General features: G+C 35.7%; 2 protein-coding genes across 2 annotated transcripts; both read left to right on the top strand.

Annotated features, from left to right (window-relative positions):
• Window positions 1-4,751: 4,751 nt before the first annotated feature.
• LOC116212031 (aminopeptidase P1-like) lies at window positions 4,752-14,151 on the top strand. Its single transcript, XM_031546607.1, has 16 exons — window positions 4,752-4,950; window positions 5,074-5,137; window positions 5,228-5,367; window positions 5,599-5,883; window positions 5,963-6,085; window positions 6,266-6,550; window positions 6,952-7,038; window positions 11,763-11,821; window positions 11,929-11,995; window positions 12,159-12,293; window positions 12,387-12,467; window positions 12,576-12,630; window positions 12,733-12,837; window positions 13,109-13,180; window positions 13,491-13,615; window positions 13,770-14,151. The coding sequence occupies exons 1-16, from the start codon at window positions 4,858-4,860 to the stop codon at window positions 13,929-13,931; spliced, it is 1,938 nt and encodes a 645-aa protein (XP_031402467.1). The 5' UTR covers window positions 4,752-4,857; the 3' UTR covers window positions 13,932-14,151.
• A 3,624-nt stretch (window positions 14,152-17,775) lies between these two features.
• LOC116211153 (aminopeptidase P1-like) lies at window positions 17,776-26,342 on the top strand. The gene is made up of 16 exons (XM_031545396.1): window positions 17,776-18,019; window positions 18,156-18,219; window positions 18,523-18,662; window positions 19,136-19,420; window positions 19,499-19,621; window positions 19,899-20,180; window positions 21,483-21,569; window positions 21,714-21,775; window positions 21,874-21,940; window positions 22,264-22,398; window positions 22,507-22,587; window positions 22,939-22,993; window positions 23,126-23,230; window positions 23,723-23,788; window positions 25,407-25,531; window positions 25,874-26,342. Exons 1-16 carry the CDS (start codon window positions 17,927-17,929, stop codon window positions 26,033-26,035), a joined length of 1,932 nt encoding a protein of 643 aa, XP_031401256.1. The 5' UTR covers window positions 17,776-17,926; the 3' UTR covers window positions 26,036-26,342.

Here is a 26,342-nt window from a genome sequence, read left to right on the forward strand (position 1 = left end):
TTCGAAAAGCAATCTGAAGTGAGGCTCATGATTTGTAGAACCGCGGGGTTTGGCTATGTCTGACATCAGGCATTAACATTTGTCTGATAACTCGGCCTTTTGGGACTTCGTGTGAAAAGTTGTCTGTATTAAAAAAATTGCTCTATATAGGGCAGATGATCTGCGAAATGTAATTGGAGACACTTTTCATTTGTTTTGCACTGTGAGGGCTTTTTTAAGCCCAATATTGACTATCTTCCAGTAGCATGTTGAATCGGTAGAAAATAGCACAATTGACCTTGTATTCTGCAAATGTCAGTTTAGAGGTTGTTTGAGCTCTCTGGTTGCTCTGTTAGATCTTGATGACTAAGAAAGTTCTTCTATTGTACGCCCAAGTCATCCCTGCTGACTTGAGGATGAATACTGATTCGCTGCTCTGTCAAGCCTTCTTCTGTATCGATGCTCAAGTCATAGGCTGAATCGTTATTGATGCGCATTGCATGAACTGGTAAACGAAAATGAGGTGCTGACAAGAGTCATAGCCCACTGTGTTAAAATGAATGATGCTGATGAGAATGCCTGCACATGGAGGATTTATTGTGTCAAGAACCCTACAACAAAGTCCTTCCAAGTGAGAACATATTACCTTGAGCGTACTTGTTCTAGAATGATAGAGAACATATTAGCTACACGAGATTGGGTGGTTGAGAAGTTGGTCCCTATGCTGAGGACCTAACTCGACATGACTTCACAAAATGTGTTTGATTTCTTCATGCAACAATATAGAGTTAAGCTTCATGATGCGATGGTTTTCAGGGGCCTACAATTGGCTCGTAAGATCTGTGAAGGAGAAGGGAAGGAGCAATATGCCAAGCTTAGGGATTACGCACATGAGCTGGTTAGGTCAAATCCTGGTTCAAGTGTGTACTTGCAGGTATCACATGAAAGTCATCACTTTGAGAGATTATACGTATACCTGGAAGATTGTAAGAGAGGTTTCTTGGAAGGGTGCAAGCCTCTCATTGCCTTAAATGGTTGTTTCCTGAAAGGTTACAATGAGGGATAACTACTATCTTCGATTAGCCAAGATGGAAACGATTCATTCTACATGATAGCTTATGCAATTGTTGAAGTAGAGAACAAAGACAATTGGACTTGATTTTTGAATAATCTAGTGGAGGATATTTGGGATTCACTGCAGAAGAAATATACTTTCATATTATACATGCAAAAGGTGAGTTATAATTATGTTTTTATTTTTATTAAATGAAGTTGGTCCCTTTGCTACAGGCTATTACATCAGTTTGGTCCTTTATTATTACATCAATTTTGGACTTGTTCTGAGAAATAGCGCTTCTACGATTGCAGGGTTTGGAAGGTGCTCTAAGTGATGTTTGTCATGGTGCACCACATAGATTTTGTTGCAGGAATATATGGGCCAGCTTGATTAAGCATTGGAGATTAGGTGATGAGATGATGAAGGCCTTTTAGAGATGTGCCCGAGTAACAACACCTCAGAGATTCCAGAAATGCATGAAAGTTGTACAAAGGTTGAACATAGTGCTGAAGAGTGGCTCAGCAATATACCCACTCACAAATGGAGTAGGTTAACATTTGACACAGACACAAAGAAAACAGTGTTGACCAACAACATTTGTGAATAGTTCAACAAGGAACTGTTAAAGGTAAGGAGAAGACCCATAATAACTATGGTTGAAGGAGTGAGAGTGTACATCACCAAGAAGATGGTGAGGTGCCAGACTCTATTAGCCAAGCACAAATGAGTGTTTTGCCCAAAGGTTCAGGCCAAGTTGGAACACTACATGGATAATTATAGGGCTTGGACTCCACTATGGATGGGGGATCCTAACATGTCCCTTTATGAAGTATCCTACCCACCCTACCCAAAATGTGCAGTATATCTGAAGAATCAAACTTGTTCTTGTAGGCAATGGGACTCGACTGGCATACCTTACCTTACCTTACCGGCATGCCATCGCAGCAATATCCTACAATAGCTAAAGGCCTAAGGAGTTTGTTTGTCATTGGTTGAGGAAAGAGGTTACTGAGAAAGTTTATGCTCCATTTATAACAGGTGGTGAAGAGTTTTGGGAAAGAGTTCACTATGATAGTATAATTCCTCCCATTGTTCAGAGACCACCAAGGAGGCCTAAGCAGATTAGGAGGAGGGCACCAGAAGAACATGGTGACCCAAACAAGCTGAAGAGGAAGTTGGCTAAGGGAACATGTGGTAGGTGTGGAGGATCTGGCCACAACAAGAGGACATGTAAAGGGAAACTAGCACCTAAGGGAAAGGGAAAAAGAAAAGGAAACGGAAAAGGCAGTAAGCATGGTCCTTCTTCATCAGCTGTAACTGAAACAACACAAGAAAATATGGAAGTACAAGAAATGGATATACCACATGCCTCAACCCTACCACCACAGCCATCACATCCATCTCAAGTAAATGTTTTTACATTTCTAATATCATCAAGAGAGTGTAGTATATATGTATTGATAAGAGTGAATTTTGGTGCAGGTATCTGAGCAAGGCAACTTTTTCACAGCCACCAACATTCCACTAGAGGCACCTACTTTTAGGTCACCAGAACATGCTTTTAGGCCACCCCCATAGCAATCACAGGAATCAAACCCATCTCAGCTACCTCAATAGGTTGGCCGTCACACAAATGGATTTCCCAAGAGTGACAGCTACTTTTAGGCAACCTCCAGTTAGACTAACCCTACAACCATCACACCATTCTAAGTTTATTATGGAAGTTTATTGTTTATATGTGCTAATAACATTGTTTTCTGCTGCAGATAGCTCAACAGAGCAGTTTTTTTCATGCCTACAACTTCCCTAGAGCGGCAGTTGCTTCTAGGCCACCCCTGGTGAAGGCACCCCCAATCACTCCACCTCATGTTACCCCTCTAATATCAGAGACCATGCAAGCTGCAAGTACTGTAACTGCTTCAAGATTTATTGTATTCCTTGGCCCAAGGGCTCCACTTCCACAATGAAGATTAGGAACGTTTGGGGACCAGTATAGTATTTTTATTGGCTACTAGATTTGCCTTGTCTTTTGGTTAGTTTTTGGTTGGCAAGAAGATTTAGGAAGCAATATTGTCTTTTGGATGGTTTTTTGTTGGCAGTATAGGAAGAACATTGCCTTGTCTTTTAGATAATTTTTTGTTGCTCTTTTGGTTGTATACAGGTTACTTTACCAAAGCTCTAATTCATTTCATCTGTGAAGTTACTTTGGCTTAGTAATCTATAAACTCTTATATAAATTATTGTGAAATTGCTAATTGCTAATGGTTATCCTTCTTTATTGCAATTTTGGACTTGTTCTGGTAAAAAAACCTATATGATGTACAAATTATTGCAACAATTGCTATAACCAGTAAAAAACAAATTAAAAGGACCTAAGTGATGCACAAATGATTCAACTCATATAGAGAAAAATGGCGGGAAAATAACAAGAAAAGGTTAAAGGGAAAAAAATTACAAAAAAAATGCTAAAATACGGATTATGATGGACGTTGAGACCTAATTGATGTACCATTTAACACCGTCAATCTCCCAACTTAACAGGAGGATCTAAGTAATGTAACATAAGGACTAAAATGATGTAGTAAAATGATTGATCTGATATGTTATGAACTACGGGGTCTTAATTGGACTTACCTGATGTCGCGAAGGATTTAACTGATGTATCAAATGGTACATTTTATATACAAAAAGGATCTAACTGATGTGAAAAAGATCCAACTGATGTAAAATTGATAACTCGGGGACCATTTAATGGAAAAAATAACTTAGAGACCCAGGTAATGTAAACTCGATAACTCAAGGACCAAATTGTTAGTATACTCTGTCGGGATATATGTGTTTACCTAAGGGATATAAGAATCAGATTTGTTTTCCACATCTCCCCGAAAGGTTACTTTCTTTCTCCATATGGCCCTGTCAGTTTCCACCGCGGAATTCATTTCGACTTTTATCTATTGTGACAAGCACCTCAGAAACCACTAGCAAAACAAGTCACGTCACAGCTGTACGATGGAGATATAAGCATATTGACTAATGTGACATTCTCACTAACCAATGTATGAAATAAAGCATAACATGGGGGGGGGGGGGGGGGGGGGGGGGGGGGGGGGGGGGGGGGGGGGGGGGGGGGGGTTTGGAAGAAAAAGGAAAATCTAGACATTTAATTGGGGAGAGGGTTAAGAGAGGAAGACAGATATTGGTGCTTGGTTTGGCGATATGTTTAAATTCACTACACTGACTTATTAAGAATCGTGTGATAATCTTTTATGGAAAAGTAAATAAGGGATCAATCGTAAGTTATTTATCATGAAATATGAGAATCTGTATAGGAGATCTTATCAATTTCGAGATGTTATGTTCAATTGTGATCCCTGGCTATATGTCATTCCTCTATGTTTAACGATTAAAAAAAAATCCTCCTCTATTCTCTTTCTAAACTTGCGGCAGTCCTATTACCGCAAGAAGGGAAAAGAAAAACATTGAGATTGCGGCTCGAAAACGTACCATCGACCAGAAAATCTTAAATAATCGTTCCTTCTATTAATACAATGAGAGCATTAATGTCAAAATTTAATTTTAAAAGGAAAAAATGGGAATTAGCGGTTGAAGCAAATAAAACTATGGGAAGCAAACTGAACGGAGAGAAAACTATAGGGACCAAATTGAAATTATAGCATCTTCCTCGGAGAAAATCTCTATAAAATCAAAATGGCTTCCCCCTACTCTGCCATCAGTCCATTCCATCAAAGCAACGTCTTCGCCAATCAAACACTCTGACTCAATTTAACCGATCAGAGATCGAAAGCTTCGTTCAGTCAGCAATGGCGGACACTCTTGCTTCGCTGAGGTCTCTGATGGCTTCACACTCCCCTCCTCTGGACGCCTTGGTCGTTCCATCCGAAGACTACCATCAGGTTAACTTCTTTACTGCTAAATGAATCCGATTTCTCCATGTTGCTTCAGCTGCTTTCATCGTAATGAATTCTCTGCGCGCTGATCTTCTGATTGAACTGCCTTTTGTTGTTGCTCTTTTGCAGAGCGAGTACGTGTCTGACCGGGATAAGAGGCGTGGGTTCGTGTCGGGATTCACCGGGAGCGCCGGTGAGTGTTAAAACTCTGTGACTTGACTTTTGCACGAGTTCGTTTGGCATTTGTTGTTTTCTCTTCTGAACCGCCTTATGGCAATATCAGGTCTCGCGCTAATAACGATGAGTGAGGCACTGCTGTGGACCGATGGCCGGTACTTTCTGCAGGCAATGCAAGAGCTGAGTGATCAGTGGAAACTCATGCGTATCGGAGAAGTCCCTGTTGTTGAAATATGGATCACAGATGTGAGTTCTTGTACGATTCGCAGGCTGTTCAAATATGGATAACCAATATTGTAGTTTCACATTTTTAAGATCCTCTCACACCGGAAATATACGGAGAAAAAATTTTATGACGTAATAGTTCGCGTTTAGATGGGATATGAGCCCAACCACTTATAGGTCAGGAATTTTATTGGTCTTATTTAGAAAAGTTGTTTCCGTAAAGTGTGTTTCACCTCTTGCTTCTTTAATCAGAATATGGCGAAAGATGCAACGATTGGTGTTGATCCCTGGTGCATATCGGTAAACACTGCACAAAAGTGGGAGCGTGCTTTTGCGACAAAACTTCAAAAGCTTGTCCCGACTTCCCCCAACTTGGTGGACGAGGTCTGGAAAAACCGGCCCGCCGAAGAGATAAATCCTGTAACTGTACATCTGTTAGAATTCGCTGGCCGCTCTGTTACTGAAAAACTCAATGATTTGAGAGAAAAACTCATACAGGAGAGAGCTCGAGGCGTAGTTTTTACGGCACTTGACGAGGCAAGGTTTTAAACTAAGTCAATATTGTTGCAAGACATACTCTGGGAAGCGCTTTCTTAGTTTTGTTGTTAATCAGCAGGTTGCTTGGTTGTACAACATCAGGGGCAGTGATGTGTCTTACTGCCCTGTGATTCAATCATTTGCTATCGTAACATCAAATTCAGCTTTCCTTTACGTCGACAAGAGGAAGGTGTCTCCCGAGGTTAGCTTCTTGTTGTTTCAGGTTTCATTTTTCCAACTCTTCCATTTACAAATGTTTGCCATGCATCGGTAACATTTTGTTATCACTTCGGAACATGCTATAGTTGGTCATTTGGAGCAAACTGCCCATCTGTTGGAATGTTTATGCATCCTCTTCTTTTAACTATGAGTTATTACGCAGGTGAATGCTTACTTGAAGGGCAGCGGGATTGAAGTACGGGACTATGCTACCGTAAGCACGGATGTTGCTTTACTTGGGTCAGATCAGCTTAAGCCTTCCTCCGCTGCGGAAAATGGGATTGTAGCCGATGGGGTTCCTGTCGAGGCAGAGAAAGCAGAGACTGATGAAAGTGTCGATTTGATATGGATTGATCCTGCTTCATGTTGCTATGCTTTGCATTCCAAGTTAAATGCTGACAAAGTAATACTGAAGCAATCTCCTGCAGCACTTCCAAAAGCTTTGAAGGTATTATATCCAGTTCCTTTGGCTATTAAAAAATAGACTCATACAAAATAAAATCAACACCGCGTAGCATGGATCCAGGTCAATAATTTACACAATGCTTATAAATGTTTCATTAGATAATAATTTAGCATCTTAAAACGAAGCATAACTTATGCAACAACATTTAAGGCAGTACGATTTTCAAACTGAAATCAAGTTTGATCCCGCTATCACTTTGCAGTTTCATTAGACAGATCAAGCAGCCCAATCAATCTTTATATATCTAATTTTGATAGACTCTGGAAATATTAAGACCGCAGAAAATGTTTATGGTTATAAAAAAAATTTCCTTTATTGGAAAAAGTATGGCTTAACTGCATTTGAGAATACTTATATGTATGAGGTTAACTTGGATATTGCAGAACCCTGTTGAGTTAGAAGGTCTGAAGAAAGCACACATTCGGGATGGTGCGGCAGTTGTGCAATATCTTGCCTGGCTGGACAAGCAGGTATGCAGTTTGATCGTGAAGCTTTTTTTTCTCAATTACAAAGTATGGTCATGGACCTAGTTACAAAGCATTTTTTGAAATGCTCCGTTTGGTTTCAGAGTCGCAGTTTAAAATTTTACCTTTAACTTTAACTCAATACAGTACACAACAAAACATACATTTTCAAAGTCAAACTGGTGGACTCCATATATTATTCAATATACAATCCCATACACTACCCAATACACTACACAACAAAACTGATGGGGTCCACAGGCCCTACATTTTTTTGGCATTTTTTCACAATCAAAATCAAAGTTACAAATTCAAAACTTTAACTCTGAAATCAAATGTCCTGTAAACATCTAATGAAAGCACACGGGTAATTACACTTGAGTATCGAACCTGTTGTCACCAGTCGAAGGCGTGTGATACTGCGCTACACCCCCTTTGATCATGAAGCTTTTTTTGTGAATAACAGTATAAGTTAAAATGACATAAAAATATGTAATTGTAATGATAAATTTTACTACTAGATCATGTCCAATATTTATATATGATTATAATATTTCGAAAATGACATATATGTAATGTTTATGGGTCTTCTTGGATGTATGTATAAATTAAAAAAATATTACTTGTAATTCAAAAAGTATGTATATAATAACTCTTTATGCTTTGTCTAAAATTTATTTATAATAGTTATAAAGTTATGTTTTATTTTATTACGCTATTTTCTCAATCGATATTTGTTAGGTTATAAAAATATATGAAAAGAGTTTATCTATATGATATAGAAGGACTTATTATACCTATAAAAATATCAAGACTTATTATAAAACCAGAGTATACATCGAAAAGTATGTACTCTAAATTACATTCGAACATATGTTACTATTACGAAAGTATTAAATGAATTACTAGAAAACTTCATTATATTAAAAAAATCCTATTAACTCTCAAAAAACTACCTATATAATCAATTAAATTAATTAATTTCCAAAATAATAAGAAAGTCCTCCTCTCTTAACAACCACATAAGCGTAAAACACATATTTCGGTAAGATAATGGAAAAAAAATTTGAAGTAAACCCCTTATTGAGCCACTTTTCTTTCTATAAACATATGACTTACTTTTTACTTATTATAATATATCATTACAAATTTATCTATGGAGTTAAATTAATTAATATTATTTTTTCAAAAAATATTATTATGATATGTTATTCTTAATAAGTTTTATATTACCACGATAGTACGTACAGTCTAGGGTGTGAGTCTTGTGATTAGGAAATATTCACAATCAGAAGAGATTTAGTGGGTCGTCCTCACTCAAGTCTAGATTAATCAGAGCTAGCGGACTTCCGAATATCAAGTGGATCACATCGAAAAATGACGAATAAAAAATGACTATTTAAATTGGTGACTAATATTTGAACCAAAAACTTAGTAACGAATTAAAATAGACTTTTTATTAACGTGAATTGGTCACGTTGGTTTTAGGAGAGTCGATTATTGTTATCCTTAGGTAAGGCATTAGGTGTAAGTTTTGTAATTGAAGAAAATTCACGATCGGGAGAGATTTATTCCTTAGTAGGTCTATTTAGCTCGAATCTAGATTAATTAGACCTATTAAAGTTCGGAGTAGCAAACGTACACATTGGAGAAAAAAAAGAGATCTACATAATTAAATTTATGGCAAATTACGTCAAATATCCTATGGTTTCACCATTTCTTCAAATCTATCACATGCTTTTAAAATTATCAAAAATATCTCATGGTTTATATTTTTTTTTCTAAATTTATTCCGCCATTATATCTTCCGTCAACATTTAACGGTATTGTCACTGTGCCCCATTTACCCGGATTAGATTTGAGAAAAAATTAAAACAACGAGATAGATTTGAGAAAAAAAATTAAAAGGATAGAATTTGAGAAAAAAAATAAAACCATAGAATAGATTTAAAAAAAAATTAAAACCATGAGATAGATTTGGAGAATACTTACGTTTCATTAACAGAAAATATAACGCTTAGATAGATTTAGAAAAAAATGTAAATCATGAGATATTTTTGAAAAATTTAAAATCACATGATAGATTTGAAAAAACGGTGAAGACATGGAATATATGGGGTAAAAATATAAAAATAAAAAATACTAAAATTTTAAAAAGAAAAAGGAACGGGGGGGCGGGTGGGAAAAACCCACTCACTTGCCCCCTCAATTGCATGGACCTGCTTTCATATCCTTGTATAAAATATACTAATAATAATTGTATAATAATACAGTCGAAACGACAGAATTATTATTAAATTAAAATATATATATAATTGGAAAAATAAATTTTACTTCCAGATAATGTTTGAAATCGGTTTAGTAAGTTTGAGAGGTTTTAGGTATCAATTTGTTTTATTTAAATCAGTTATAAATATATACATATATACATATACACACACACTAGGAATTGCGTGTGGAATCGCTGAAATAAATATCACATTTATTAATTTATTTAGATAATCCATGATATTAATTATTAATTAAAAAATAATAGATTCAATATTGCCAGTGTACAATTTTTTTCAATTAGAATACAGTCAAAATAATAGAATTATTATTAAATTAAAATGACAAAAATATATTATTGGAAAAATAAATTTTACTTCTAGATAATGTCCAAAATTGATTTAGTAAGTTTGAAAGATTCTCGGCCTGTATCAGTTTTTTTTTTTAAATCTGTGATATATACTAGGGACTGCATGCGGAATCACTAAAATAAATCACTTTTATGAATTTATTATTTAGATAATCCACGAAATATTAACTATTATTTAAAAATAAATGATTCAATATTGCCTCTTTGTACATTTTCTTTTATAATTAGAATACAGTAAAAAAAGTAGAATATTATTATATAAAAAATAAACAAATAAAATTACTCAAGTTACGACTTTTAAACAGAGAGGGAACTTCCAAAAGTGAGGTAAAGAGGCTATGGGTAGTTGTGGTAAGAAATTTTACCATTTTAATCTAAAATCATCGATTGTTCTTATTAATTGAGCTACCTAACATGGATAATTTAGGAAAGAATAAGTGGACCCGAATGAGGGCCCTTTTTTATATATATAATTATTATCTTATTCTAATTTTAGTTACAAGATTAATTCACAGAATACATAGTTTATTGCATCTTACAAGACGGGAAAAAATAAAATAAAAAATTAAACTGCCGGTTGAGGAGAAGATAAAGCATGAAGGGGTTAAAGTGATAATGGGTAATGGTGGGTATTCTTTTAAAGTCAATTAATTGGAAGAGAAAGGGCCCTCAGTCTCGTGCACTCGAAGTGGTGGTGGTCGGCTGCAGATGCTACTGCCTCTTCTTTCTCTCTCTGTCTCTGTCTCTGTCTCTCTCTCTCTCTCTCTCTCTCTCTCTCTCGAAAGGATAGAGGAACAGAGGAGTGGCAGTGGCTGGTTCGGTGGCCACCACCGCCCTTTGGCTAGTCTTTGGAGACCTCATGGGTCATTAGCGACCTCGCCTCCCGTGCAACTCCATTTCCTTTTCTATTTTCTCAATTTTTTGGATAAATAAAAGTATCACTCCGTGAACTACGACAAACATTTAAAGGTCATCCCCTAAACTTTGAAAAGTAAAATCTTACTTCCTAAAATATCATACCTAATGAAATTATGCAAAGGGCGAAATTCATGATATTTCATTAATTAATTCCCACTTTCACCTGAAAAATAAAATCAAATTTTGTTAAATTTTCGTTGATTGAATTTTCAACTATGGAGATAAAAAATGAACAAACATTTCTCTTGTAAAACTTGATGGCATGATTAGAGTTTAATTAAGAAATATCTAAAATTAGCAAAAACATCAATAAAACTCTGTAACATTGTCACTTGAACTCGGAAAAAGAGTTACTATGGTCGGTTGGGAAATGAGACATAAATAGTGTATTTGGTTTCAGAGTTGAGTTGAGTTGAATTTTGATTTTAATTAGTTTGTAATGATTGTGATGTTGAATTATGAGAAAAAATGTGAAAAAGTAATGAATAGTTAAAAAAGTAATTATTGTATTATTGAATTGTAGAAAAAGTAATGATTAGTTGAGAGAATTTATTATTCAAAATTGAATTGAATGGTTAAAAAAATTGAAGAAAAATGGAAAAATAATAATTGTATTGTTGATTTTTATTGTGTAGTGAGTAGAGTTAAAGTTAGAGTTAATATTTTAAAACCGAATTTAGAAATCAAACAAGCCTTCGTTTTTCTTTATGTGAAAGCACAATTTTATCGAATGTTATTGGACTAAATTTGTTCACTATTTTACTTTGTCCTGGAATTTCATTGATTTTAGTTCTCTCATTGATGATTAGGGATTATATTGTCATTTTGCAATGGCTGGGAGCATTTTTATTTATTTATTTATGATAGGGAGTAGAAATTTCAGATTTAGAGCTTGGGAGATAACATTTATAAGGGGTTAAATTTGGGAAATGGCAGTTACATTAACCCTTTTTTTTTCTATTTCTCGATTTATTTTCTAATCTTTGAAATTAAAGGAGTGCGAAATATAATATTTGAGACCTTACAGAAATAGTTTATAAAAACATTGTGGTCATACTTAAAAGAAAATGAGATAGAAAACTAACCAAATTTTATGAATCAAATCGTTATATATTTCAAATTTTATTAATAGTCATCTTTATTCAGGGGATTGTTTGCTTCCCACATCTTGCAGATGCAGGACAACTATGGTGCTTCGGGATATTTCTTGGGGGGAGAAACAAAGAAGCTGGGGTAAGTTCGGTCTTCATTACCAGGCTGCTGCTGAACTTGGTTAAGTTTGTATTAATGATTATCAGTAAGCCGTAGGATCTTTTCTTATCACCATACAAATGTGACAGGCAATCTGAGAAACTGACAGAGGTGACTGTAAGTGATAAATTAGAAGCATTTCGAGCTTCAAAAGAGGTGAGTAATCACCAGTAGCACTTGTTAAATCTTTTGCATTTGTGCTTTCCTTCGACATGCCAGGCTTTTAGTTATTCAGTCTCGACCAAGTTGCATAACAACTAATGCTTTCCGCATTCCCAAGGAATAACAAATATCATTTGATTTTTTTCGTTACCTGTAGCATTTTCGCGGTTTGAGTTTTCCTACCATTTCTTGTGTTGGCCCAAATGCTGCAATCAACCATTATAGTCCAGAAGCTGAAACTTGCGCGGAAATGGATCCAGATAAAATTTATCTCTTTGATTCTGGAGCACAGGTATATATGCCATTTTGGACATTTTATGGTTCTATATATGTTATGTATGTATAGATATATCTCATTTTGTTTTCATTGCCTGGCACATGGAAGTACCTTGATGGCACAACAGACGTAACTCGAACAGTTCATTTCGGGAAACCTTCAGCTTTCGAGAAAGCGTGCTATACCGCGGTAGATGCATGCCTTTTTTGCTCTTTTTACATTTGCTTTTACTTTTGGCTAGTTCGTTTCAGTACTACCCACTTGAAGATTATTTAATTTCCACGGCTTCCATTTCAGGTGCTGAAAGGTCACATTGCTCTTGGTAATGCTCGATTCCCAAATGGAACCGATGGTAACAACTCCTCTTCCGACATTATTGGCTCGTATTCTATGAACATCTATGTTAATCAGTTATAGTTATCTGGTTGTGAGATTGCTATATGTGTGTTTATAGGTCATGCACTCGACATCCTTGCCCGAGCATCTCTTTGGAAGGATGGCCTTGATTTTCGTCATGGCACTGGGCATGGAATCGGATCATATCTAAATGTTCATGAAGGTATGCATGTTTATGAATTATAAGTGGCGCTTTTTTTTCGCAGTTTATTTGATAGACAATACAATTTTCTGCCCGACATGAGCCACACCTTTCAGAACGAGCCCATGTGTTAAGTGGTTCGGTTGAATCGGGTTTTCTCACAATCAATTTGGATTTTGCGAAATAGTGTAAAATTACGATTTCTAGTAATGCCTAAAACTTTATATGACGTGATCAGATTGTTCGGTATGTAATATTGACTGACGAGTTGTTTTGATGCTTGAATCTTCAGGTCCGCATTCAATCAGTCCAAAGCCCCGTAGCGTGCCAGTGCCACTACAGGCTTCAATGACCGTTACTGATGGTCAGTGATTTATAGATTTTCACTAATAATGTTTCCAAAACGAAATGAGATTTTCACATAATCTAATTTCGCTAAAGTTTCTTTTGTTTTGTTTTTTTTGAAAATTTGGAATTAATTATTAAAATTCTTGTTTTCCTTAATAGCATTTAATTGTGTCATAGAAATGTGAAATAAAATGTGTCTTATAAAGAAAAATATTAAGCATGTGAAATAAACCGGTATAAAATACAAAGGATGGTAGAATCATTTGGTTAGTATAACCAATCTTGAGATCCTTGATTTAATTTCACATATGCCGTCTTTCTTCCAGAACCCGGCTACTACGATGACGGAAACTTCGGCATCAGAATAGAAAATCTGCTGGTAGTCAAGGAGGCTGATACCATATACAATTTCGACAACAAGGGTTACCTGACATTTGAGCACATTACTTCGGTAATTTTTCACTTTATGTTTCTCTTGTCTGCACAGGTCTCTGCTTTATTTTATATTTTCCTCTTCAACTTTCATATATGCATGTTATATAACAACTGATTCAGTTTGTTTTATAACATTGACCTATGTCATGGTTTTACCTTATAATTTTCAGGTGCCCTACCAGACGAAGTTGATGGACCTGAGACACTTGACGCCTGAAGAGATAGAGTGGCTCAACAGCTACCATTCCAAGTGCCGGGATATTCTGGCTCCTTATTTGGACGAGACCGAGATGTCATGGCTGAGAAGAGCGACCGAGCCTGTAAGCGCTTGAGCGAGGTCTCCATTCATTTGGAATCTGCCTATATAAGTAACTTATTCTATGCGGTGTTCATAAATCTTATATTGGATTTCGCCTTTATCCTCTAATAAAAATAGAACTTTTGAGCTTATTATTACTCAGCTTTTTCGTTCTTATTTAGTGCCCGATGGATATTGCCATGACAGATAATAATAGTACAAAGGCGCGTATGTTGTGCTTGATTATTCATTAATGCACTTAATAGTTGTGGCATTTTCCTCCATATATTATGTTGATTAGCTTTTGTCATGTTAAAGCAAAAAGTAATCAAGGTGACTGATTCAAATTATTGATTTGTTTGGTTTTTAGAAGAGTAAATAGGCAATTTCGTCCCAAACTTTCACAAATTACTTCAATTTCGTCCCTGACTTATTTTTTACATCAATTTCGTCCCTGTCTTTGCACTTTTGCATCAATTCTTTGCACTTTTACATCAATTTTGTCCCTGCTACATCAATTGGTCCATGACTTTGCACGGTTACATCAATTTAGTCCTTGACTTTGCACGGTTACATCAGTTTAGTCCATGACTTTCGCAACACAAGTCCCTGAGTTTTGGCGTTACATCATATCGATCCCTGGATACATAGGGGCAAACGAGGTTACTATTCCGCTAGTTTGTTCAGGGATTGAATTAATGTAACGACTGTGCAAATTGATGTAACCATAAATTATCATATTCTTCATCTGTCTTCTTTCTCTCTCTCTCTCTCTATCTTATCTCTCTCTCTCTGTCTCTCCTTCTCTTTCTTCCCATAGTCCCACTTCAAATGAATTTCCTCTTCTCTGTCTTCCTCTTCCTCTTCTTGTGCGAGTTTCCATTTCTCGCCCAGCTTTTCTCCCAGTCTTCTTCTTCTTTGTTTCTTCTTTCCTTGGTAGCTTCTCGACAAGTTAGTCTACCCGCCTCTAACGAATTTCGGTGCCCACCCTGCAAATTCGAATCCTCATGCCAAGATCACGTCGACAGTCTTTTCGAGGGAGCTCAGGAACATAGCAAATAACAAAGTCGAGGGATAGACCTGTAGGGGGCATCGGGGGATCACCTTCATCGATCACCATGCTTTGATCTCCTTTGAACACAGTAACTCCCGTTCTCTCTCGGTCATCTTTGCTTCTGAGTTGCTTCTTTTGTAGCTCACGATGATGATTAGAGATGACCATCAATTCTCTCCTTTTCGATCTTTCACTCTTAGCTCAGTCCAACTCCTCCCAGTCCCCTCAACTCATTGACTGAACTAATCTCCCTCTCTCCCTCAGCTCTCTCTCGGGCTCCTTTTCTCTTCCTCTCTTTCTCCTTCTCTCTCAAGCAGAAAATAAAAAAGAGAAAGCAAACAGAACAGGAACAGACATAACAGATAGAGAGACAGCTCAACCAATTCACCCATGCTCCCTCAACATAACTCTCAACTCGGTTCTTTCACTCAAAGCTCAATCTCTCTCTCGAGTGTTCTTTTGAAGCTTTCCCTCAACTCTCACGTTGCACGCTCTGCTTCTCATTCCCTCGATCTTGCCGCTTCAAAGCTCTAAAATCTCCTCCCCCAACTCCATCCCTCACGCGGCCAAAACCATCACCTCCTCTACCTCAAGTTGACGACGAGCTGAAGGTCGTCTTGGACAATGATTTCTCTGCTCGATTCACTGCTCTAAGAGGTTACCTTCATCGTTCCTCGTCCTCATCATCTTCTCCTTTTGTGGCTTCCGCAAATCTAGTCCCTTCAGGGGCATCGCTCACTTGCGACGGTCGAGACTGAGACCCTAGCTACTCGAACCCGACGATGAGAAGGATGAAGTCGAGAAGATCATCCAACGGGCCAAGGACGTTGCGCGTCTCGATCCCTCTCCTCCATTTGATGAAGAGCCTTGTGACGATGACGAGGATGAGAATAGCGACCTTGAAATAGCTTAGGACTAATTTGATGTAGTACGATGACCAAATTGATGTAACAATTTGCACCATTTAATACCGTTAGGGACCATACTTGACGGCGGGACCAAATTGATGTGGCAGGAGACCAAATTGATGTCGCATTGGGACATGATCAATGCAATTGGGGACTAAATTGATGTACCGTGCAAAGTCAGGGACAAATCAATGTAACCGTGCAAAGTCGATGACCAATTTAATGTATCATGGACGAAATTGATGCAAAAGTGCCAAGTCGATGACGAAATTAATGTAAAAATGCAAAGTCCGGGACGAAATTGATGCAAAAAATAAGTCAGGGACGAAATTGAAGTAACTTGCGAAAGTCATGGACGAAATTGCCTATTTACTCTTTTTAGAATAAAAATTTTACTTTACCTAACTCAATTATATTCTTCTACAAATTCAACATTACAATCATTATTGTTTTATCTTTTTCTTTCTTTTAATAATAATATCTCACTCATATTTTTTTATCATTTTTATAATTAATTTTTTAATAATAAATTTCATATCTACTTTACATTTATATATACATATATATATATATATATTCTCACACATCCATATATTTTTCTACATTTGTAATAATTTTTTTTTGTGTTTTCTTATTCTCCATAATTGAGTTAAGTTGAGTTAAAATCTCAACTAAAAAAACACACCATTTAAGAACGCAATTATTATTTTTTCAATTTTCTTCAACTTTTTTATTTTAACTACCATTCAATTAAATTTTTAATATTAAATTATCTTAATTATTTATTACTTTTTCCACAATTCAACAATACAATCATTATTTTCTCTTAACTATTCATTACTCTTTTTTTTCATTTTTTTATTTTCTCCTTCAACCTTATTATTACAATCAAATTATATATATATATATATAGTTGGAATGGAAATGAGTTAAACTCAACTCCATTTCCAAATAATCCCATTAGAGGACTTTTAGTTCTAGATATCAGTTAGTGTAAACTGAAAAAAAAAAGAATAAGAATAAAGATTGCGTTAGAATATTGATATAGGAAAATATTGCATTAAAATATTGATATCGGAAAATTAATATAATTCATTTCTTTGGAATCTGATTCAATAAGTTCCACTGATGTTTTGTCAGTTGGTTCCGCTATGATATTACTAAAGTTCTCACCTCTTAACACCCACTTTTACGCACTCTAAAATTAACTTTAGAAAAAAGTCAAAATTATTGCAAGATGCTCCAATAGGCTTTCAAGGAAGGAATGATAGAGTTACTCGCCTCTGCAGCATGTGACTCCGATGCCATGAAAAGAATATTTACCACTCATCTATTTTGAATGAGTAACAATCAAAGTGTGGATCGATTGTTGACTCATTATTGATGGAGTGTTATTCAATTAAATATATACGTAATACTTTTTCAATATTTTCTTCGATCTCATTCGTTGGAAGCTTGGAGTATTATGAGATATTTCCTAGTGAAATTTGATAAGAAGATAACTTTTGAGTTTCCAAAACTCACTCTAATCTTCCAAAGTATATGTTATTTGTCTCGTTTGATTTCGCAAATTAATTTTAATTTTAATTTTAACTCTATTTCATTTATCTTTAACTCAACAACACAATCATTACTTTTCATCAACTATTCATTATTTTTATCACAATTCAACAATACAATCATTAATCATTAATTTTTTCAATTATTCATTACTTTTTTCAATTACTCATTATTTTTTCATATTTTTTTCTTCATAATTTAACAATACAATCATTATAATTCAATTAAAATCAAAATTCAACTTTATTAACTCTAAAACCAAACACACAATCTGGTCCGACTCACGGACACAAACTGAAAAAAAAGAAGAGAAAAGAAATACAGTTATAAGAAGCAAACTGAACGGAAAGAGAAACCATAGGGAGACAATTGAAATTAATTGTAATTTCCTCGGAGGATCCCATAAAAGTCTCTCCATCATCAACTATCCCATCAGTCCACTCCCCCCTAAATCTTCTTCTTCGTCAATCAAGCGATCGGGGAGAGTTGAGCTTCGTTCAGTCGGAAATGGCGGACACTCTCGCTTCCCTGAGGTCTCTGATGGCCTCCCACTCCCCTCCTCTCGACGCCTTGGTCGTTCCGTCCGAAGACTACCATCAGGTTAACTTCTTTAGAGCTAAATGAATCCGATTTCTCGACTTTTCTGCTGCCGCTTCAATTGTGATGGATTCTTCGCCATTGATTATCACGCTGATCGGCTGATTGAACCGCTGTTTTTCGTTACTGTTTCTGCTAGAGCGAGTACGTGTCTGGCCGGGACAAGAGGCGCGAGTTCGTGTCCGGATTCACCGGAAGTGCTGGTGAGTGTGAAATTCATTGACTTCCGTTCGTCTTATGTCGTGCACGAGTTCCTTCGGCATCAAAGTTTATAACTTTTGTGGTGGATTTTACTTTTTTTTTTCCTTTGATGAATAGTGAATTGTATCTATGGAATTGTCCCTTGTTTCTCAATGTTTTATATGGCTTCACTGTGATGAATCGAAAGTTAAGGGGTTACTGACATTTAGCGTGCAAAACGGGAAAATTCAGTTCACCTAAAGCAATTATTGCTGGCTGGATGTTTCTCTAACATAATGAATCTTGGACCATTTTATGACAATCAGGTCTGGCACTTATAACGATGAATGAGGCACTGCTTTGGACCGATGGGCGGTACTTTTTGCAGGCAACTCAGGAGCTTAGTGATCAGTGGAGACTCATGCGTATTGGAGAAGACCTTGCTGTAGAAATCTGGATCGCCGATGTGAGTTCTTATCCTTCCTCCAGATTCTTGGTCTGTTCACTGGTTTTGTGCAAGAATCTCTTAGTCAGTACAGACATATTTTCTTTTGATGATTCGGTTATTTTTCTTCCATAGTTTGGTATTAGTCTGTTGATCAGACAATAAAATTTACTTTCCTTTGCAATAAGTGTTAGCATACTTTTCTTTCGTGATGATTGATCGATATAAATGTTTTCGTACTCTCTTTTGGTTTGCTCAGGCTGCAAGGTGATTAGGCCCAAGACTCGCTTGTAAAGGCATTGCTAGTCATTACATGGATATCTTTAAAGCATGTTACCATGACTTTAACTTTTATTTACATTGGCCTCTATTTATTTAGCTATTTTCTTACTCAGTACTCTTTCTGTACAATCACTTATGCACCAAGTATACCTTGAAACAATCACTTTTTTCCTCTTTTGCTTCTTTAAGTAATTTTGTGTTTCATCAATCAGAATATGGAGAAAGATGCAGCCATTGGTGTTGATCCTTGGTGCATATCGGTAGACACTGCACAAAGATGGGAACGTGCTTTTGTGAAAAGACAGCAGAAGATTGTCCCGACTTCTTTCAACTTGGTTGATGAGGTCTGGAAAAACCGGCCAGCTGCAGAAATAAATCCTGTCATTGTACATCCATTAGAATTTGCCGGTCGCTCTGTTACGGATAAACTGAATGATTTGAGGGAAAAACTTATACAGGAGAAAGCTCGTGGTATAATTTTCACAGCACTTGACGAGGCAAGGTTTCAAGCTAACTTAAATATTGTCATTACACATATATGGGGAAGCACTTTCTTAGTTTAGTTTAATCTGCAGGTTGCTTGGCTGTATAACATCAGGGGCAGTGATGTGTCTTACTGCCCTGTGGTTCATTCTTTTGCAATTGTAACATCACGTTCAGCTTTCTTTTACGTGGACAAGAGGAAGGTGTCTCCTGAGGTTAGTTTCTTGTTTTAATTTTAGTTTTGTTCAGTGTTACAGTTGAGTAGCCGCGTCTTCTATCTAAATCCATTAGTAAGGAATATTTCGGCTTGCACTTATTCTTTCCATCTTTTGTTTCTTCCATTTACACGTGTTTCTCATGCATCTGTAACTTATAGTTATCACTACACATAGTGTCACATACTATAGTTGCTCATTTGTAACAGTCTGGCCATCTCTTGGAAAGTTAATGCATCCTTTTATTCAGTCATTTTTAACTGTGAGTCTTCTGCAGGTAAATGCCTATTTCGAGGGCAATGGGATTGAAGTACGGGAGTATGCTACTGTTAGCACGGATGTTACCTTACTTGCATCTGACCAGCTTGAGCCTTCAATTGCAAAAGGATGTAGTGAGGCCAATAGTGCGCCTACTGAGGCAGACAAAATGGAAGGCGATGACAGTGTTGATTTGATATGGATTGATGCCGCTTCATGCTGCTATGGTTTGTATTCACAATTAAATGCAGACAAAGTTATACTGAAGCAGTCCCCTGTAGCACTTCCAAAAGCTATGAAGGTATTATATCCAGTTCTACGGCTACCAAAAGATACAGTCATCATGCTGAAATATTTGGGCTTGTATGTGGATATCCTTTTGGGAGTGCTTATTGTTTTTAGTTCAATGGATGCATTTCAAATGCCCAATAGGATAATAGTAAGTGGCTTTCGGAGAAAATTGATGTTGAAACTTTTGGAAGTAGAGAAATTAGTGTGTAAAGTGCCTACTAGACGAAGTGGCTATTTCAGACATAATAATAATTGAAGATTTTATGTTGCACTTGTCTCACTTGAACAATTTTGATTGAGGGGTCTTCAACATTCTTATTGGATCTTATGAACGCTCATTGATGTTGAAGGATGACTACACTTTTGTAGCATTTAATTCTTTCTGTTATTTCAGGATACTAAAAGATCTGTTTGATTATTCTTTTTGAAAAAAATTTCATCTCTCTTTGTGGATTGCATGGATTTCATCATTCATAGTAGTAGTAGTAGTAATAATAATAATAATAATAATAATTATTATTATTATTATTTTATTGTAGATGATTTAGAACTAAAGTTTCAAGTATCTTCGCCAATAATAATCTTCAAATGCTTTTAGTATTACGAATAGAATTTGAATATTATATGGTTCATAATATATTATTGTTATTATTTTTATTATTACTACTACTACTATTATCATTTTTATTTGTTATTGTTATTTTAAATGCTTAAAAACATAAAGTTCAAATTTTTTTTGCCAGTAATAATAAGTCTTCAGATGGTTTTAGTATGATTGGTCTTGAGCCATCTAAGTCATGCAGATTTAGAAATATTTGAGTGAAAGCAATGACAATTTTATCTATGATCTAGTAGCATGAAGTGTGAACAACTGAGGGAACTGTTTTTCATGCAGGGCACTGTGCCATTGTTTTTGCTATTATGATTTAGGAAGACTTTGTTTAGAATATGTTGGTAATGCTTCTCTCTGATATTAACCATACTTTCACACAAAAAATTTCTGTTTGTCTGTGAATTGCTGGGATTTGTAGGGAAAAAAACCTCCGAGGTTTAGTAATGAAGTTTGGCATAATTTGTAATCCTAGATAAGTTTTCAATTCCATAGTAAATTAGTCAATTTTACTACATGTCTATTATAAGCAAGAAATTTTATTAGAATGATCAAGCAGCCCAATCATTTATTTCTTCTATTGAACTTAAGTTAAATTAATTGTTCATTTAGAGTTTAAGGCTATCAAAGCTTTTTTTGGAAAAAAATATGGCTTAATCGTATTTTAGGATTAATATATGCGAGTTAACTTGGATATTGCAGAACCCCGTTGAGTTGGAAGGTCTGAGAAAAGCACACATCCGGGATGGTGCAGCAGTTGTGCAATATCTGGTCTGGTTGGATAAGCAGGTAACTAGTTTTAACAGATTCTTGAATTTCTTGAGAAGAGAAGTGTGCTGTAGTTAGCTTCCTCCATTTATGTAAATGAATTTAATCTTTCATTACTTGAATCTTAAACATATTTATTAATGGAATTGTTTCCTAAATTTACAGATGCAGGATATCTATGGTGCTTCTGGATATTTCTTGGAGGAAGAGACTAAGAAAAAGCTGGGGTAAGTTCATCATTACCTGGCTGCAGGACTCAGTTTGTATTCATTATCAGTATGGCATAGGATTCTGATTTTGCTGTTTGTTTAAACGAATATGGCAGGCAATCTAAGAAACTTACGGAGGTGTATGTAAGTGATAAATTAGAGGGTTTTCGAGCTTCAAAAGAGGTAATGTCCTGTAGCACTACTTGGTAGATAGTGCAGTATCTTGGTTTCTGCATTTGTTAGCTGGCATCTCTGCTACTTCCCTATTAGTTTTTCTCCTCTTGACATTCTTCAAGAGTTTTCTCATTAGCTTTTGTAAAAATGGTTTTACATATTTGATGTTGATAAATTTCCTGCATTATGTGATCAGTTGTGAACTTATTAAATCTTTTGCATCTGTGTTCCTTCAGCATGCCAGGCTTTAAAGACAAAGTTGCATTATGAACGACTAATGCCTCTGCATTCTTACGGAATAACCGAGATTGTTTAATTTTTTATATCTGCAGCATTTTTGGGGTTTGAGTTTTCCTACCATTTCGTCTGTTGGCTCAAATGCTGCAATCATTCATTATAAGCCACACGCTGACACTTGCGCAGAGCTAGATGCAGACAAAATTTATCTGTTTGATTCTGGAGCACAGGTATGTATTTGCTACAGATAGTTTCACTAGAAGAACTTGTAATTGCGATTAGACTGTCATCAATTTTGCTTATATGACTCATTATGTTACTTGCATGACATCTTGAAGTACCTAGATGGGACAACAGACATAACTCGAACTGTTCATTTTGGGAAACCTTCTGCTCATGAGAAAGCATGCTATACTGCGGTAGGTGCCCTTTAGCTCTCTTTTCATTGTTATACCTGCAATATTGGTAGGTACAGTGGAAAGTGCAGCTTTGTTTGGCTTTATTAATTTGAATCATGACTTAGTGTTTTGTATTAATCAAATGTAGTTGTCTATGGTTGTCTCTTGCAAGTATATGACTGAGTAGGTTGCTAGAAGTAAAAGTTCTAAAAGATAATAGGAAATGAAATAAATAAGAAACCCTTTTTGCATGAAGGAAAGAGTAACTGTTTCTCTTTTGCTGGCATTCCTAACTTCCATTTGCTTTTACAAACATTGACTAGTTTTTAAGCTAATGCTCAAAGATTATAATTTTCTTGGCTTGCATTTTAGGTTTTGAAGGGTCACATTGCTCTGGGTAATGTTCGATTCCCCAATGGAACCAATGGTAACAAAATTCTCTTCTGAGGCTTGTGTATTTGATCTTTTTGAGATAAATGTCTGTTAGTACTGTTGATTCAATGAACTTATTATGTGTTCTAGCCTTTTGGTTATGAGGTTGCTATATCTATGTTTACAGGCCATTCATTAGACATACTTGCTCGAATACCTCTTTGGAAGGACGGTCTTGATTATCGCCATGGCACTGGTCACGGTATTGGATCATTTTTAAATGTTCATGAAGGTAATATTTTGAAGGAATTGGATCATACAAATTGTGCCCTTTTGTCAGTTCTTGGATAGAAAATACTACTGCACTAGATCAACCATACCATAAACCATGCTTTTCCAAACCAGCATTTAAGTGGTTGGACTTTGCGATAATGGGTCATAGATTGAGGCAATTTCATTACAACCAATCGGGTTTATAATGGAAAAAATGTCTAAATTGGATTTGATGTTTCATGCATAAAAATAAAAATCATTTGAAAATATGCATTGGTTCACTAAGAAAACCACACTGGGCAGTATTGGCAAGAGCTGATTGGTTCTGATCACTTGCATTGTGGTTTCATAGACGCTCAGGCCAGAAAAATCTGATTCCTGGTTGGACCGGTCTGACTGGCTGGCAGATTACAGTTTAGAAATGCCTAAAATTTTTTAACTAGGCGATCTCATTATTTGGTCATGGTATATGTTGATTGACGACTCCTTGTTTCAATGCTCGAATCTTCAGGTCCGCAGTTAATCAGTTTCAGGCCTCGTAATGTGCCACTACAAGCCTCAATGACTGTTACTGACGGTCAGTACAAGGGCTGCATTTTTCTAAGAGATTGGGTTTCTTTATTTGTTCTTTTTCTCAGTTGAGCAGTTAAAGTAGAAAATATCCCATAAGGATTATTAGAAAGTTTTAGGTTAGAGTTAAAACACCCTTTTTCTTTTTTGTTGCCTTAATTGTTAAATTAGGATAAGAGCAACATTGAACAACACATGGAAATATGCTGGTGAAGGCGCTACTAGCAATAGCATTAATTGATTTGACATCACATAGGCATCTTGCAAAGGCAGAAGTTGTCCTGGTTCTTTGGGCTCGTCTCCATGGGGTGGGGGATTTCAAATCCTTAGAAGGGTATTATGTACTCCTACCGTTCTGAGAGAGGTATCAGGGTGTAAAGAACTATTGAGAGGATAGAGTACTTACCTCTAAGTATATCGAACAAACTAAAGTGGGAGGAATGCATCAACATATTTTGAATCTTATGAGTGGTAATTCAGCAATTTCAGAAATTAGGGCAGGATGGCGGAATAAATCACCATAACGGGAAACAGAAAATAACCAAAAGACACTACTTTTCAGATTGTTTCTTGGAGAGTGACTACATGATACGATTTTTATGTAGAGATGAAATGTAGAACATTCAGTTATAAGGATTCGTACTAATTACTTGTGGTGCAAATTAATCCTTCCCAGGCATTTGTATCCGTGGTATATATATATATCCATATAAATAACGTCAAGTAGTATTAAAATGCAAATAATGCTACATAATTAATGGAAAAAAAATTAACTAATAATTACCTCCAAACTATTATAGATAACAACTATGTATATATAAGAAAAAAAGAAAAACTTTAGTAAACTGATCTTATAATATAACTGTCTTTGAAAATTAATTTATTCATTTTCACCATAATGTTTCCCAAAAATGGGGGGAAAAAAATTACAAGTTGCTAATATGACCAGCATACAATAATATTAGAAACAAAGTTCAGTCTTTAAAATTGGGATGTCATATAAACCATATATGGTAAAAAGTATGCAAACTTGAGTTGTGAAAAGAACATGCTCTTCAATAGATGCAAAGACTATTTTTATTGTATTTTAATCTCATCATTAGAAATTTATTCATAGTTAATCTAATTGCATTAAAGGCTTTTTTTCCTTTAAATTTGAAATTAATTATTAAAATTCTTATTGGTTTTAATAGCTTCAAGTTGTCTTAGATAATGCAAAGAAATCTGTGAAATAAATCCATGCAATGCACCAGATAGAAGACTAGTTTTGCTAGTAAGACTAACTACAGAATCATAATCTTATCTAACTATACTTTATTGTATTTTAATCTGAGCATTAAGATTATTAGCTGCAGGAATTATTTAAAGTTAATCTAATTACATGAAAGACCATCTTGTTTATGAAAATTTGAAATTATTTGTTAAAATTCTTATTGGTTTTAATGCATTCAACTGTCTTAGGAAGTGCGAATAAATATGTGAAATAAATCCATACAGAGACCAGATGGAAGACTAGATTGATTAGTCATACTTACTACAGAGATGTTCAATAATATATATATATATATATATATATTTTATGTGTGTGTGTATATATATTTTTTTATGTGCTCGCTTGTTTGCAGAACCTGGTTACTATGAAGATGGAAACTTTGGCATCAGAATAGAGAATGTGTTGGTAATCAAGGAGGCTGATACAAAATTCAACTTTGGCGACAAAGGTTACCTGGCATTTGAGCACATAACTTGGGTAAGTTGATTTATACATCTAGTTTTCATCTCTACACTGTCAACACTTAGTGTTAGAAAGAATAGACGGCCTGAAAAGAGAGTTCTTGATGAGTTATGAAGGAGAAAAAGGGGAAGATGGGAGCGAGGAGGTCATCTGATGCACCTTTAAGTCGGTTAGAATAGAATCTGTCTAATGAACTCATTGGCTTTTTTCAAGTGTTTAATCATCTCTTGAGATATCCATCTGCATTTCCTTCTCCAATTCATGCTTCTTTTTTTGCTTATTATGATGACCAGCACTGTACGATGTTTGAGAACTATTTATCTAAGTTAAATCACTGTTTCACACCATCATGTTCAGGCACCGTACCAGACGAAGTTGATCGACACGAGTCTCTTGACTTCTGAAGAGATAGAGTGGCTTAATACCTACCATTCCAAGTGTCGGGATATTCTGGCTCCTTATCTGGACGAAACTGAGAGATCGTGGCTGAAAAGAGCGACTGAACCTGTAAGAGCTTGAGTGAGGTCCCTATTAATTTGGGATCTGCCTATTAATCACTCGCTCCGCATCTTCAGAATTCGGCATTATGTGAATTTCGTGTCGTAGCCTCTAATAAAAGAGAACTCGAAGCTTATTACGCTCGGCTTATACATTTCATATTTAGGGCTTGAATATTACCCCGATCATTTAGCCCCGTGTTTTCTCTTTTTTATCCATTTCTTCATATATGTAATTTGAGTTTGCAGTTTTCTTTTCTCCTTATATTTTGTCTGAGGCATTACTTAGTGCAATCGATCTTTGCCAGAAAATTCCCTTTGGATTGTGA

This window comes from Punica granatum, chromosome 6 (genome assembly GCF_007655135.1).
Source record: "Punica granatum isolate Tunisia-2019 chromosome 6, ASM765513v2, whole genome shotgun sequence".
Lineage (NCBI taxonomy): Eukaryota > Viridiplantae > Streptophyta > Magnoliopsida > Myrtales > Lythraceae > Punica > Punica granatum.